Genomic DNA, 14,708 nt, shown 5'->3' with positions numbered 1-14,708 from the left:
TTAAATTCGACAATTAATACATAATAGTAAACAATAAATAATAATAATATATATTCTAGGTATACATAATATATAGTAATAACGACGCGCACCGTAACTGCCTCCGTGGCGCAATCGGCTAGCGCGTTCGGCTGTTAACCGAAAGGTTGGTGGTTCGAGCCCACCCGGGGGCGATTAATTTTTTTTTTTTTTTTTTTCTTATACACTTTATTATATTTATCCAAAAAATATAAAATTATATTAATTATTCTATATAAAATTACATTTACGTAAAACAAAAAAGAAGATCTTTATAATTTTAGATAATATTTTCGATTTATTGATCGATTATGTCATAGTGTATTTAATTTCCGCTACGATAAAGAATGGCGCTCCAGTCGATTTCTCGTGTTCCTTTCTCGTGTAGGATCCATTTTTCTTTATCAGCGCATGAACGCCGCACGAGGAGAAAAGTGATTAGTTCGAACTAGGAAGACACCGTTTATTACGTAAGCATTACCAACACCGGTATAAGATTTTTTTTTAATATTATTTATATTAAAAACTTTGTCAATTTCGAAACGATCAACGAATTATATATGTAAAATTTTTAGTTGCATGAACCGGTAGGTTGAACATTCGTTGTAGTTTTTTCATTCATACATTTATCGTTGTTCATACATATTTATATATACATATATATATGTATATATATGTAATATAATATACACTGAATGTGGATATAAATTATATGAGAGAAATCTTTTTTATTCTCGTTCTTTTATTCTCATTTTGTCAGCAATTGGTACTTGTCGATCCTATAAGAATTATTTTAGGTTAGATTCAGTAGTGTAGAGTTCGCCATGGTCGATACTCTTAACACTATTGCATCAGAATATTAACCATGAAGTAAAGTTACTTTAAGGTTATAATGTTAAGGTTATATTGTTTGATTTCAGATAGTGTATAAAAAATGGCATCACAGTTCTTCAATCGACTAGGTCAATTTGGATTAGGAATGAGTCTTGTTGGTACGGCTGTTAGCACTGCGCTGTATAATGGTTGGTAAAAATTTTTTTCTTCATTGTTTATATCAATAAATGATATAAAGATCATATTTATATTTGATTTCATTTGTATTTTGTCAGTCGATGGAGGACATAGAGCAGTTATCTTCGACAGATTTGCTGGTATCAAAAGTCTCGTGGTAGGAGAAGGAACACATTTTTTAATTCCTTGGGTACAAAAACCTATTATCTTTGATATACGTTCAAGACCACGAAACGTTCCTGTTGTTACCGGTAGCAAGGATTTACAGAATGTGAACATTACACTTCGTATTCTCTTTAGACCAGTACCTGATTCGTTACCTAAAATATACAATGTTTTGGGTTTTGATTATGATGAGAGAGTACTACCATCTATTACAACTGAGGTATTGAAAGCTGTTGTTGCACAGTTTGATGCTGGAGAATTGATTACTCAACGTGAATTAGTCTCTCAAAAAGTTAGCGAAGATCTAACTGAAAGAGCTTCGCAGTTTGGTCTTATTTTAGACGATATATCAATTGTAAGTAATTAAATACATATATTCGTCATCAAAATAATTAAAAGAATACCTTTGCATTTGTCAAACTTTCATGAACTTGTAATTTTTCCAGACGCATTTAACTTTTGGAAAAGAATTTACTCATGCTGTAGAATTGAAACAAGTAGCCCAACAGGAAGCAGAAAAAGCTCGTTTCTTAGTAGAAAGAGCTGAACAACAAAAGAAGGCAGCTATTATTACAGCAGAGGGTGATGCTCAAGCTGCTAGTTTAATAGCAGAATCTCTTGGGAATGCTGGTGATGGTCTTGTTGAACTTAGAAGAATTGAAGCTGCCGAAGATATCACATTTAATTTAGCAAACTCTCGGCAAGTAACGTATTTACCATCTGGACAAAATGTATTGCTGAACTTACCGCAGTAAAAGAGAAAGTATGAAATCAGCAAAAAATATATATATATATATATATGTATATGTGTATACATATATATGTATAAATTAAGCATTTACATCGTAAAGGAAGGCATTTTGATGTTGATAACGTAATTGAATGTGGCAAAAAATTCCCTGGAAGTGTTGCATAGCAGGAATATATAGAATTTCATAATACTTTAGTTATTTTGCAAATTTGTATTTTTTTTTTTTTTTTTTTTTTTTGTTTTTTTTTTTTTTTTTGTTTTTTTATAATTATATATACTCCTATTCCTTTTATCGAGTGTTGTAAATATCTTTCAAAAAAAATCTTTCCGTGGCGAATTAATGATCTAGCCTATCATTTTTAGGCAACTATTACTTTATTATTAAATAATAGGAAATAGTTAAAAAAAAAAAAAAAAAAAAAAAAAAAAAAAAAAAAAAACGCATTGTTCGCAGCAAAAAAACATCCTTTTTTGTTATTTAGAAAATACTGATCAAATTAATAATTACAAGAATGGCATTATCTTAAATCGATTATTCTTTAATAGTTTTGCTATTCATTGATTATTTAGAGATAACTCTTGGATATTGATGATATTTTTATATAAATATTCTTCATAAGGTATTAGCAGTTCTCCAATTTTTTTCTTCCATTCGTATATTCAAAAGTATTGTGGATAATGAACGAAACAAGACATAAAATATTTCATTATATGAAATGACTAAGAAATATGCACACCGTTAAAAAGTAATTTAAAGGCATAAGATCTACATAAAGAAAACCATTTTCAATTTGCCATTTTTGAATTAAAACTAAGAGGATGTTGATGAAATAATAATTACGTATAAAAAATTGTACACTTGTTGATGAATATCACGCTTTGTTATAGTATTGTTCATAGTATTGAAACATTCATTTGAGATAATTTTGATATTTTATTATATACTTTTCATGCAAAGCGTTCATTCTTAAAAATCTTATTGCTATTTATCACAATCAATATGAAATTTCTTTAATTACAAAGTTCATCGGATGCTTCATCTCCAATTAAATGTTTCTGCTCTTAAGATCGTAAAGTTAGAATTCTTTTACACGTCGAGAAGGTCGTGCAACGTTATTCTTTGATCGCTTATTGCGACCGGTCGTGCAGCGAATCACGATGATCAATCAAGGAGCCGAAATTGATGAGAGATTATCTCAGTCGGTGTGCTTTCGTCTCGCGTCTGTCGGCAGAACCTGTTAACAGAGAAAACAATCCATCACAATTTGCCGATCACCGCGGGGTACCTTACACAGGTGGTCTTCGGTAAAAATTCGAGTCATATCCAAGGAAATTTACCGTATATCGTAACGTACATAAAGCTTCTGTATATAAATTATTCAAGAAATATGAGAAAAGATATGAAATTTATTTAGATATCTTTTTTCTTTTTTTTTTTTTTTCTTTTTTTTTCTTTTTTTTTTTTCTTAATTATTATCGACAAAATAATAGGATGAAAAATATTTTCAAACCTCTCGTATCGTCATTATAATTATTTCTTCGTTAAATTTAAAAGCCCTCCTCGTGAAATTTAATAATATCCTTTCGAATTGAAACATCTTAAGTTCGAATACGATCGATATCTCAAGCCCATAGAATTTGAAAGACAAGAGGATGAGGACCGAGGTCGTGTAACGTCTCGTAGTAAGGAACGAGAATGTTGTTGAAAATTTCGCTTCCCTTTGATCCTTTACCTCGGTGAAATTGTTACCTGATTTTCATGAGTCAATAGGAAAGGAGAAAGATGAAGAAGGAGAGATCGGTGTGGTAGCGGCACAAGACGAAAGCAGATTAGCGTGAATAATGAAGACACGACACCGTGAAAGCCTAAGCGGTCCTCCTTAAGTCTACTCCTTCGAGTAGAAACCGGAAAGGAAGGATGCTGGGAGCGGGTGGAACCAGGAGAAAGGAGGTAGAAGCAGTTAATTACTCCTCCCATCCACGGGATAACGACTTCCCCTTATTTGTCGAGAGGCGCAAACAGCCGACCCCTCTGCGCGAAATCCCTTGCCAAGGCGCTTTCCTGGAGATATATATATATATATATATATATATATATATATATATTTCACAAGGCACAAAACGTAGTCTTCTCGTTCGAAAGCTGCCCTAGATCGCGTCCTGGTTTCGCGTATTAAGGGAGTTGGATGCAACACTCCGATTATAATCTCGACGTTGCGACGAAAGAAAAATTTTTATCCTCAATCATATTCATATATAACCGAATAGAGATGGATCGGTCAAAGAGAACTAGGGCACAGTTTTGATCATTTTCAATCGCTAATTATTCCGACGTAACAATTCAACAATTGTTACATTTAATAAGAATTTTATCTGATATAAATATATAATATAATTATATGGACATTGATTTTAATCAAACAATTTTCATCTTCTGAAGAATATGATATAATGGGGAAAAAGGAAAGATAAATAAATAAATAAATAAATAATAAAAAAGAAAAAATAATAATGAGATTTAAGATATTATATTTTATAAAAGTTTATGCGATTCTTGCGATGCAATAAACAACTTTGGTCGTTTAATGTCATGCGTGCTAGGTAAGAATGAAAGAAAGAAAGAAAGGAACGATAGGTATATTCGAGATCGAGTAGAGAGAGAGAGAAAGCCGGGGGCGCTCTTAAATGGAGGGGAGGAAGGACTAATTACGAAAGGAATCATAATAGGCGCCGTGGTGCACATACATATACCGCGTGCCGTGGACTGCTGGGCTAACGATCGTTTCCTCCGCATCTGCACCTGTTACATTCGTTCCTCCTGGTTCATGCCGAAGCACGCGAGCTGCATATGCCGATGGCCTTCCTCAGGGACAAAATCGCCTAAGGCGAACGTGTTCCGTTCGTCGTGGCCCTTTGGCAACCCCTCCTAACACAGCTTCTTTCTTTATGCATATATATATATATATATATATATATATATATATATATATATAATCGATACGATCAGGATTCATATTGCTAGCACAACTTCGTCACTAATCGTAATTATTCGAAGGAGCAAACGAATAAAATATCTAATACAATCTATACAGTATGAATTAGGAAAAAAGGAAAAAAATGAAAGTAAAAAAATATGGATGGAATTTTAATTAAAAAAGGTACGAATAAAATATTCGAGTTGCGTAAATACGAAATAAAATTCGTTCGTATTCCAACTGGAATGATCGATTCGAGATAAATAATCTTAATTAATATCTCCGTTATGTGCCGCTTTATTCTGTTAGTCGATGAAAGTCGTCGAGTCATACGCGATGAGTCGACGTAACGATCGCTTTGAGGCCGTCAAAGCTTTTCCTCGAGATAAATAGAGAGGGTTGAATGTTCAGAGAGAAAGAGAGAGAGAGAGAGAGAGAGTAATAAACGCAACCGGTCATGCGATAGCTCGTTACGGAAACGTTGGTAATTAATGCGGAAAAGCGTGCAAACGAAAGAGCACTCGCTCTTCTGTCTCTACTGTCGCGCCTAAGGGTTTTGCCCTAAAAGTTCTCTTCTATATATCCTCTTTCTCTTGAACCACAACGATTTCTGTATCGGCAACAAGCACGAGAGAGGGTTGGTCGAGATGGTTGCCTATATTGTGGGATATGCTCGAGGCCACGAAACGAATCTGTACGCGCTGACCAACGCTCACATTAAAGTCTGGAAAATTGGATGGAGCAGGATTTTAAACGCGCTTGCATGGCCGCATCTTCTTTTGTTTCGGAATGACCAACGACGATTTCAGAGGGACAAACCGTGCGTGGTATTGCTACTTTTGTCCCTTGTTCTCGGATAATCGTGTTGTTAACTGTTAGTACGAATTTTCTGACGTATCGAATATTATTCCATTGCATACGTATATACTTTTATTCGGAATAGAGAGAAATATATATGAAAGGACGAGAGAGAGAGAGAGATAGAAATTTTCAATTTTTAATTTGCGTTCAGATTTTGCATTTGTGCAATATTTTCGATTAACTTTTTAGATTTTCTTCTTTTGTTTTGAACGTTTCAATATATAATATTTCAAATATTTTTTTATAAATGACTACATCCTAACAGTACGAAGAAATCACACCTTCAGTTATCCGATTCCTTTTTAATTCACCATCGAAATAAGCTCCATGTATTCGCAATTTTGAACACGCTGATGCGACTCGTCGTACTACTTTTCTTCATTCTTTTATTTCTTTTCGGTTGCCCGTCCGAAAAGTTGCACGCGATGGTGTAATTTTCAATAAGTGCAACCCTGTCGATTTCATCGCTGACTTATTATCTTCTAGCTGGTTCATGGACCGAGAGCGACGCAGCTCCACCTTCTTCGTACTTTCATATCTTATTTTCCCATCTTGCTGACAGAACATATAACATGAGTTGCAAATAATTATAGGAAAAATATATAATACGATATTATATCGTTTTATATATAATTTTGATTTAAATATGTACAAATTGGGATTATCGAATTGAAATAATATTTTTTTTTTTTTTTGTTTTTTTTTTTTTTGCTTTCATCTTCTATCATTCGAAAGATAATTATAAAAATTGTTTACGATTGAATTTTATTATCATTTGAAATATCAATGCAAAATTAAATACCAATAAAGTTGAAATACCAAAGTAAAAATAGAAATGAAATCATTTATGTATATCAGATCGTAACATGACAAAAAGTAAATATACTTCTTCGAAAGGATGGAAAAAGCAAAGCTTTCGTCTTTCGAGTATATTTCGCTACCGTTAGAGTAGACTTCCTCTTGTCGAGTGCCCTCAGGAAAGTGGAGGTCATCGCGTGCGGACCTCTGCAAGACTATCGTGAATTTCTATTGTCAACGACAGCGCGAGAAAAGAAGATTCGTGGCTACGTCGTGCGTGGGGTCATTCGAGCTTGTTTCAGGGTCACCGTTATCCGCCATCGATCAGACGAGAAGGCGGAAACCGCGCGTGCGAGCTCTTCGTAATGCCGCGAGTCTCTGCGATCCATCGATGGCGATAATAGAAAGACGAGATTTAGAAATATTTGGATGTATATTTTTGTTTAGAAAATTTTTCAAGCTTTTTTTTTTTTTTTTAAGATTTAAAAAATGATCTTTCGACCATGCGAAAAATGTTATCCTAATACATGCATATGTAAATTCCGTTCTTCTTCAAACGAGATTTAATAATTATCCATCGATTTTTACTATTGCCGCGGGTATATAGAAAGAGAGAGAGAGAGAGAGAGAGAGAGAGAGAGAGAGAGAAAGAGACAAGTAGTTACACAGAAGCGCTCTTTCGACCCTTCGATTTACATTTAAGAAAGTAATTTCTCTACAAAGTCACGCGAGTCCTGTAGCTGTTCAGTGACATTTCGAAGAATTTTTCGGACGCCAGTTTTGAGGAGAGCATCAGTATGAAGGATTTCAAGGACTCGGGTGCAAGGACACGATATACCCCATCTGTTAAAATTACATTCAAATCTATCGAATATATTTTGAAATTAAAACGTAAATTTATGACACGAACGTCATTCTCGTCTTCGATCACGAAATTATGGAAAAATATGAAAGGGGGAAAAAAAAAAGAAATAAAATGAAAAAGAGAGCAAGAGCAAAAAAAAAAAAAAGAAAAAGAAATAAAAGACGACAACGACGACGACGACGACGACGACGACGACGACGATGACGACGATGACGACGATAATGATGATGATAATCATGCAAAGAGTTCTCGTTCTCGCGGTCATCGCGAGGTTTTGATCGACGACGAGTTCTGGAAGGTAGGAGCTCGTGTAGACAAAGGCAACGTTCGCATTTCCCAGAGAAACGTCTTCCGTGCCTTTCGTATGGACATTAATTCGGAAAGGGGTAGGGTACGGGTACGGGTAGAGGAGGGAGGTGAAAGAAGAAGGAAGGAGGAAAGAAGAGAGAAGGGAAAGAGTAACATATGTGTAACGCAAAGGGCGTTCCGTGCTTGCGGTTCGTCCGTCTGTGCCAAGGAGTCCAGACGTAATTGCTACATCCTCAGATGCTGCTACCATACCTGACTTTTAACAGGTTTCTTATATATGACGTCGATACTGACAACGACTAGGATTCATCAAAATCATCTTCAACCCAAAACTTTTTCCTTCAATCTTACTTAAATTTATTTCATTAATTCATTAATACGATCGAAATATTAGATAAAAATTTTTTTATTTAAAATAGAAAATCATTGTAAAATTAAATATGCTTATTATGTTGGTATGAAAAGTTTTCTTTTCTTTTTGTTTTTGTAATCTGTTGAAATACATCGTCGAGGTAACACGCACATACATACATACATATATGCATACATATATACATACATATATATAGTATCGTACGATAGTATTGGTACACGCGTGCGAGCATAAGAGGTATATCTCATGGCACAGGTACACACTGGCAGGATGCAAATAAGTGCATTCACGAAGATGTGTGCGTTCCCCGATCCGTGGTGCTTCCGTCACGCGACCTCTTGTGGTCACCGGGCCTTCCCGTCCTCTCTCTATCCCTCTCTTTTTTCCTCTCACTATATTTCTTTTATCTGCGAACGTGTTTTCGTCGACGATCGTACGACGATACGTTCTAAATATTTCTAATTTTATGGAAGAATCGAGTCTTTGTGAGTAAAAAGGAAGCTACTATTTTTTTAATATAATATTTTATTTCTCCTGACGTTCTTTTATTTTTTTCTCCTCCGGAAAGAAGTATTAACTCATAACGAAAACAAAAAAAAAAAAGAAAGGAAATTAAAATAAAAGAAAAAAGAGAAAAAAAAATAAGGGGTTGAATCTTAAGAAAAGAACAATGCTTCTAAAATTAGTTTTTATACCCTCACCCTCTCCTTCTCTCTTCCTTTCTTTTTCTATAACATCTCGCAAAGTAAAATTTGACCGAGCGTACGTCCTTTTTACATTTTTTTATGGCGCACAACGATAACAGCAAGATTAACCGTAACGTCAAATAAAGGCGGCAGAGATATGATAACGTAATAAATCTTCATTAGAAGGTAAAAAGCAGGGCACGCACGTACATATATACAAGCAGGCGCAGGATACGACGATAAACGAGCTTTCCTCCCTCGTTTTCTTCTCTCCTCCTTTCAGCGCAAAGAAGATCTTGACGGAAAAGTTTCAAGAAAATTAAAAAAAAAAAAAAAAAAAAAAAAGAAAAAAGAAAGAAAAAAAAAGAAGAAGAAGAAGTATCGATTCGAAGGATCTATCGCTTATAATCCATGACGAATCGAGTACGAAGACGATCGGGTTTCACTTGTCAATCATTTCTGAATCGGTCCTTGAGAATCGGGTCGTCTCATCGATCGCACTTCCGTTCTATGCAGGAAGTCAAGTATATAATTTTTTGACAGCTCGATTGTGACTTTCGCCAAATCTATTTCACGCCATATAGAAATCCAACCGGTATTTACTTCCTCTTGTACGATACAACAATACAACAGTATATCAGTTTGTTCAATTTTATATATATATATATATATTTTCTTTTTTTTATTCGAATAATTCGATTAAAATAAAATATTTATATATTGTTGCGAACGAATTTAAGAAATATTTAAAGGAAACAAGCTATTTTCAATCATCTAAGGATTTATTAATGTATTTTACGATCAATCTGTTGACTTTAATAATATACTTCGATAAGATTAAGAAAGATACGTCGACGATGCATACGTTCCTACTGAATTGAATAAATCATTGATAAATTGGTTTTTAATATAGTCGTAAATAAAATTCTCAATAAAATTCTGTTAAAGTTTTTTACGAGAGCAAGTAACTCGTTGTAATCTTCAGAAATAGTACTTCTAATCTTTAAAAATAAAATGAATACTCTCTTACATATTCCATTATATGTTTCTTGTTCGTGATGAATAATACGAGTTCGATTGGGAAAAAAGAGATAAATTGAAAATTCGTAATAAAGACGATCGAGAATATTTTCTATCTTATAAGTTAACTTTATTGCTATACCATACCGATGGATACTAAGTTCTTTGGTACAGAGGCAGTAGCAAGGAGATTTACAGTAGTCCTTGTAGGTAATAAGTCATGTCCAAGGAACGTGTCGCCTACCACAGTGTATATATATACACACAAACACACACACACACACGTATATATATAAAGACGATAAGGTATGAAACGTACATACCTTACGTACACAAAAGAACGCTGCTCTTTCCCGATAGAATCGCATCAATGTTAATCGTGTGTGTGTTTGCGCGTGTGAAAATACGTGATATTGTTATCAATGATAAAGTTCGAATAGACGAAGAAGAAGAGAGAATCGATGCTTCGAAAAATCTTCGTTCGTTCATCCTTCAATATCCAGTAACATTGGTCCATGGTTTCTCGGCTGACAATATTGAGTAGAAGATTGCTCGGTTCTCTGGACATAATGATGATTGTTCGAGAATAATTTCGGTGGCGCGCGGCTCCTTTGACTGTCACGCCATTCGTGGCTACTTGGACCAGGACACAACCGCACGTCGTCATCATCTACATGTATCATACTTCCTTTTCTCTTCGTCTTCGAATGTTGTGAAATTTTTATCTCGAGCTTCTTTCTCATCTTACCAATCCTAAGAGCGAGCTAATGAAACGAGCTTCTTCCTTGGTTTCACGTCCGGTTTTCAGTTTTGCCTTTTTGATTTCGAGATTTTTCTCACTCCCTCTCTCTCTCTCTCTCTCTCTCTCTCTCTCTCTCTCTCTTCCTTCCTTTCTTTTGCTTCCATAAAAAGTTCTTCTCGAGTCAACGATTAGAGACGCTAGTTCGCGCGACACGAACTAAAGGGATCCACTCTTGATGAAATTCGAATCGATCGTGATCCTTCTAGAATCCTTCTACTTTTCTCATCTCATCCTCGATCTCTGTTTTTCATTCGAGCTTGAATATCATTGTATTTTTCTATCTTCTTTACGTTCCACAAGTCCACAATATCCCGATATATCTTATCGACTTCTCACGTGATTTCTACTGAGCTAGAAGTCGCGTGAAGGATGTGTAAGTGTATAAGTATCTATCGATATATGTATTCATTTATGTATTCGTGAACGGATAACTTGAGACACATTTTCTTTTTTTCTTTCTCTCCCTCTCTCTCTCTCTTTCTCTCTCATCGCCACTGGTTTCCGTTCGTTTGGTCTCTCTTTTCTCTCGCTTACCATCTCAATAACGCGAATGACTGAACGATCCGAGTCTCGAAATCCCGCTGAAGATAACCTTCATTGTAATTACAATGAAGCATTATGCGCGGCCGGGATCTACGGTGAGGTCGAAGGTCATCCTCTGACCGAGGTCTTCACTCGTCGCTTCGAGGACCTCTTGAGTTCTTCTTCTTCTTCTTCTTCTTCTTCTTCTTCTTCTCTTCTTCTTGCTTTCACCATCGCGTAAGCGAGTGAACGACGGAGATGCAAGAAATAAAAAGAAAGAAAAAAGAAAATAAAAGAAAGAAAGAAAGAAACCAAACGAAATGAAACGAAAAAAGAAGAAGTTGAAGAAGATGATGATGAAGAAGAAGAAGAAGAAGAAGAAGAAAAAGAAAAAGATGAAGAAGGGGAAAAGAAAAGAAAAATGCAACATCGACTTCATTCCCATCGATGAAGTAGAAAAAGGACCATCGCCTGGTTCGTGGCTTTCAATTAAATCGTTTGCACGTAAACGCCTCTCTCGGTCGATGATTTACGGATCTTCGATCTTCCGAGTATGAGATGGCCATGGTGGTGGAAGATCGTTCGGATATTCCGCGTGTCTCGCTCGACGTTTAAGAACTCGGGCCGCACGCGTGTGGGCGTATAGAGTCGAGTTCTCCTCGCTCGGAGGTCTTACGGTGGAATGAATTACGAAGGAGAAACAACCACGAGCGAATTGAGTTTCTCTTCTCCTCCTTTTTACCAAAACGGTATAATTAGCGGATTATTAATAATTTAATAACCTTCTCTTACGAGTAAGAGAGAGAGAGAGAGAGAGAGAGAGAGATCAACAGGTGCTTATCTATTGGCCTTTCTCTTTGTTTTTCTTCCTTTTTCTCTTTATCTTTTTCGGTTTTGTCTTGAAAAAATTTTGGAGAAACGTGTATTAAGAAAAAGGAACAAAGCTATATCTTGAGATGGTAGCTACGGAGAAAAAAAGAAAAGAAAAATGAAAAGAAAGGAAGGAAGGAAGGAAGGAAGGAAAAAAAAAAAGGAATCTTCTCTCGAGGAAGTAATTAGCATCGATCACTTGAGTTTAGTACGCGACGCAAAGGTCCTTTCGAGTGAATCGAAGCACCACCAACCGTGCTGGTACCGCCGGAGGAGAGTCCGTTAGTAGGTACGAAGGGTGTGATTTACACGTCCCCTGATTTACACTGATTACAGGACGTAGAAGAGGAGGATTCAAGGGAGGCCTGCCAAGCGAACACAGCAAATACCACCCTCTCCTACCACGATCTCTTCCACTTCTCGCTCGACTGCCTAACTCGTACGCGACTAGCTACATAACATTTACTTTCTAACATTTACTTTCGTCGATTGGTTTTAGGTATTTAAAAAATATATACGTTTATTAAGACTTTCCTCGTAATTTCGTAACTTACATAAATTCGTTCCAATCTCTTTAATCTCAATCCTCTCCGTCCTTTCCCCATATAATTTATATCTCAAGAGAAATAAAAAAAAAAAAAATTTGAATTATGAAGGGTCAAGGGTCGATATCTTTCGTCGTTATGGATGTTACTACTATAGTTTGGTGTTTATATCCAAATTCATCCAATTATTTATCACCTCGTGGACATGCCGTAACAAATTGGTTCGCGAGGCATTTAAAAGTCCAGCTCGTGCACGAGCCGTTCCCTCTGCTCTCCTTAATGTCTACCGTTTCCATTTAACCCTCCTTCGACTTTTTCGACCTAACGATTCCCTCCCTCTTCTTTTTCTCTCTTTCTCTCTGTCTATCTCTTTCTATCTCTCACACACACACATATATTCATACATATATATATATATATGTATACTCGTTTCATCGTGCTTGGTTCGAGCTCATCATTCGTTCACGATATTTGGCTAGAACGATCTCGACTCATTTGTTGTTTCCAACACGGAGAACGGCTGTTTTTGAGCCCTCTTCCTCCTATTCTCTAATTTCTCTTCCTTAGCCAGGTGATACACGTCGAGAATTCGAGTCCTTCGTGTCTCGTTAGTATTATAGTTAAGTACCTTTCGCATTTACATCGATATTCACCCTTTAATATTCCACCGAATATTTTTCTCGATCGTATCGCCGATCATTTCGCACATTCAGAGATCCACCAAGTTGCACGCGATTCCAATCACTTATCATACCATATTTATATAGAATTGAACCGCATAACGAGCGAATAGCTGCGGAGAACGATTTTACAATTTACGAACGTAAGGACGTTTCCAAACAATAAAATAAAAAACGAAAGAGAGAAAGAGAGAGAGAGAGAGAAAAGGAGAAAAAAAATCTATGAAAAAGAAAAGAAAAAAAGAGAAAAAAAAATGAGAGAAAAATGAAATTCCATAGATTGAAATTGTCGAGACTTCATAAATTCGATATGATTTATATATACAATATATATATATATATATATACACATATATCGATGAGTAGTCAAGCTCGCAAACGTTTTCCAGAAAGGCGAGAGAAACCAGAATATATGTAGCGAACGAGACGATACGTTTTACCTTATAAATTACGAGACCAATTGATATTTATCACCTAACCGACATGCCGCGGCAAATTGGTTGCCGAGGCGTTTAAAAGCCCCCGTGCACGACATTACCCCCTTCGTCCACTAACTTTTTTATCGTCCTCCTTTTACTTTCTCTCTCTTCCCTTTCTCTCTCTCTCTCTCTCTCTCTCTCTTTCTCTTTCTTTCTCTCTTGATCGTTGGTCCTTCCTCTTTTTTTTCTTTTTTTTTTTCTTCTTTCTTTTCTTTTTTCTTCCGGATAGTCTTCGAGTACGGTGAAGGAGCCCTCCGGCAAACGTGACCGGACGAGGGCCCGAATCATAAATTCCGTTGGGTAATGTAACGTCCGACGCGATTATTTACCGATACTTATTCGATGGGCACGATCCACCGGTGTGAATATATCTACTCGGTGTACCAAAGAGATTTTTCCAGCTTCGCCTGATGATCGCCTTGAACGCTGAATGACAAGAGGTTTTAGAGTCGAGTGGATGAACGACAAGAAAGTAAGAGAGAGAGAGAGAGAGAGAGAGAGAGAGAGAGAGAGAGGTTCATTGACCTTATCTCGTCTACCTCTCGTGTGTCTCGTTTGTGTCTAGAAAGATGAGGAGAAAGAAAGAAGGAAAGAAGTAAGGGGGAAAAAAAAAAGGAGGAAGGAAGGAAAAAAGAAAGAAAGAAAGGAAGAAAGAAAGAAAGAAAGGAGAGAAGGAAGGAAGTAAGGAGAAAAGTAAAGAAAAAGTGAGGAGAGGACGGGCAAAATGCATTATCAGAAGCAAAGCTTCTCCGTTCCTCCCTGCAATTTCTTCCCACGCGAAGTAATGCGATAATTAGTCGGTCGGAAGTAATAAAATTAATCTCCCGTGGCCGGGCAGGGCGTTTTAGCACCCTCGCATCTTCTTCCAAGGCGGAGCAGGCTCCGTGGCGCTCTCTTCCTGCTTGAAACCGGAGCTCGGTGTAACGGGCTCTTATAAATCAAAGCCAGTTTAGCTTTTAATAATTCGAAGAGGGCTCC

The 14,708-nt window shown here is 36.2% G+C and overlaps 1 protein-coding gene and 1 non-coding gene across 4 annotated transcripts; both read left to right on the top strand.

The window, feature by feature from the left end:
* The first annotated feature begins 99 nt into the window (after positions 1-99).
* On the top strand, positions 100-173 carry Trnan-guu. The gene has a single exon. It is a non-coding gene; the product is annotated as a tRNA-Asn (tRNA).
* Positions 174-356: 183 nt separating this feature from the next.
* On the top strand, positions 357-2,398 carry LOC124948691 (protein l(2)37Cc). Of its 3 annotated transcripts, none has more exons than XM_047492669.1 (4): positions 357-488; positions 939-1,040; positions 1,128-1,549; positions 1,641-2,398. In XM_047492669.1, exons 2-4 carry the CDS (start codon positions 953-955, stop codon positions 1,947-1,949), a joined length of 819 nt encoding a protein of 272 aa, XP_047348625.1. In that variant the 5' UTR covers positions 357-488; positions 939-952; the 3' UTR covers positions 1,950-2,398. The 3 variants fall into 3 exon arrangements, with proteins under 3 accessions (XP_047348625.1, XP_047348633.1, XP_047348644.1); XM_047492677.1 differs by having other exon boundaries at positions 395-488; positions 943-1,040; XM_047492688.1 differs by lacking the exon at positions 357-488 and adding an exon at positions 495-605.
* Positions 2,399-14,708: the final 12,310 nt, after the last annotated feature.

This window comes from Vespa velutina, chromosome 1 (assembly GCF_912470025.1).
Source record: "Vespa velutina chromosome 1, iVesVel2.1, whole genome shotgun sequence".
Classification (NCBI taxonomy): domain Eukaryota; kingdom Metazoa; phylum Arthropoda; class Insecta; order Hymenoptera; family Vespidae; genus Vespa; species Vespa velutina.
The sequence above is the reverse complement of the archived record's forward strand: the minus strand, read 5'-3'. Positions and strand labels throughout refer to the sequence as shown.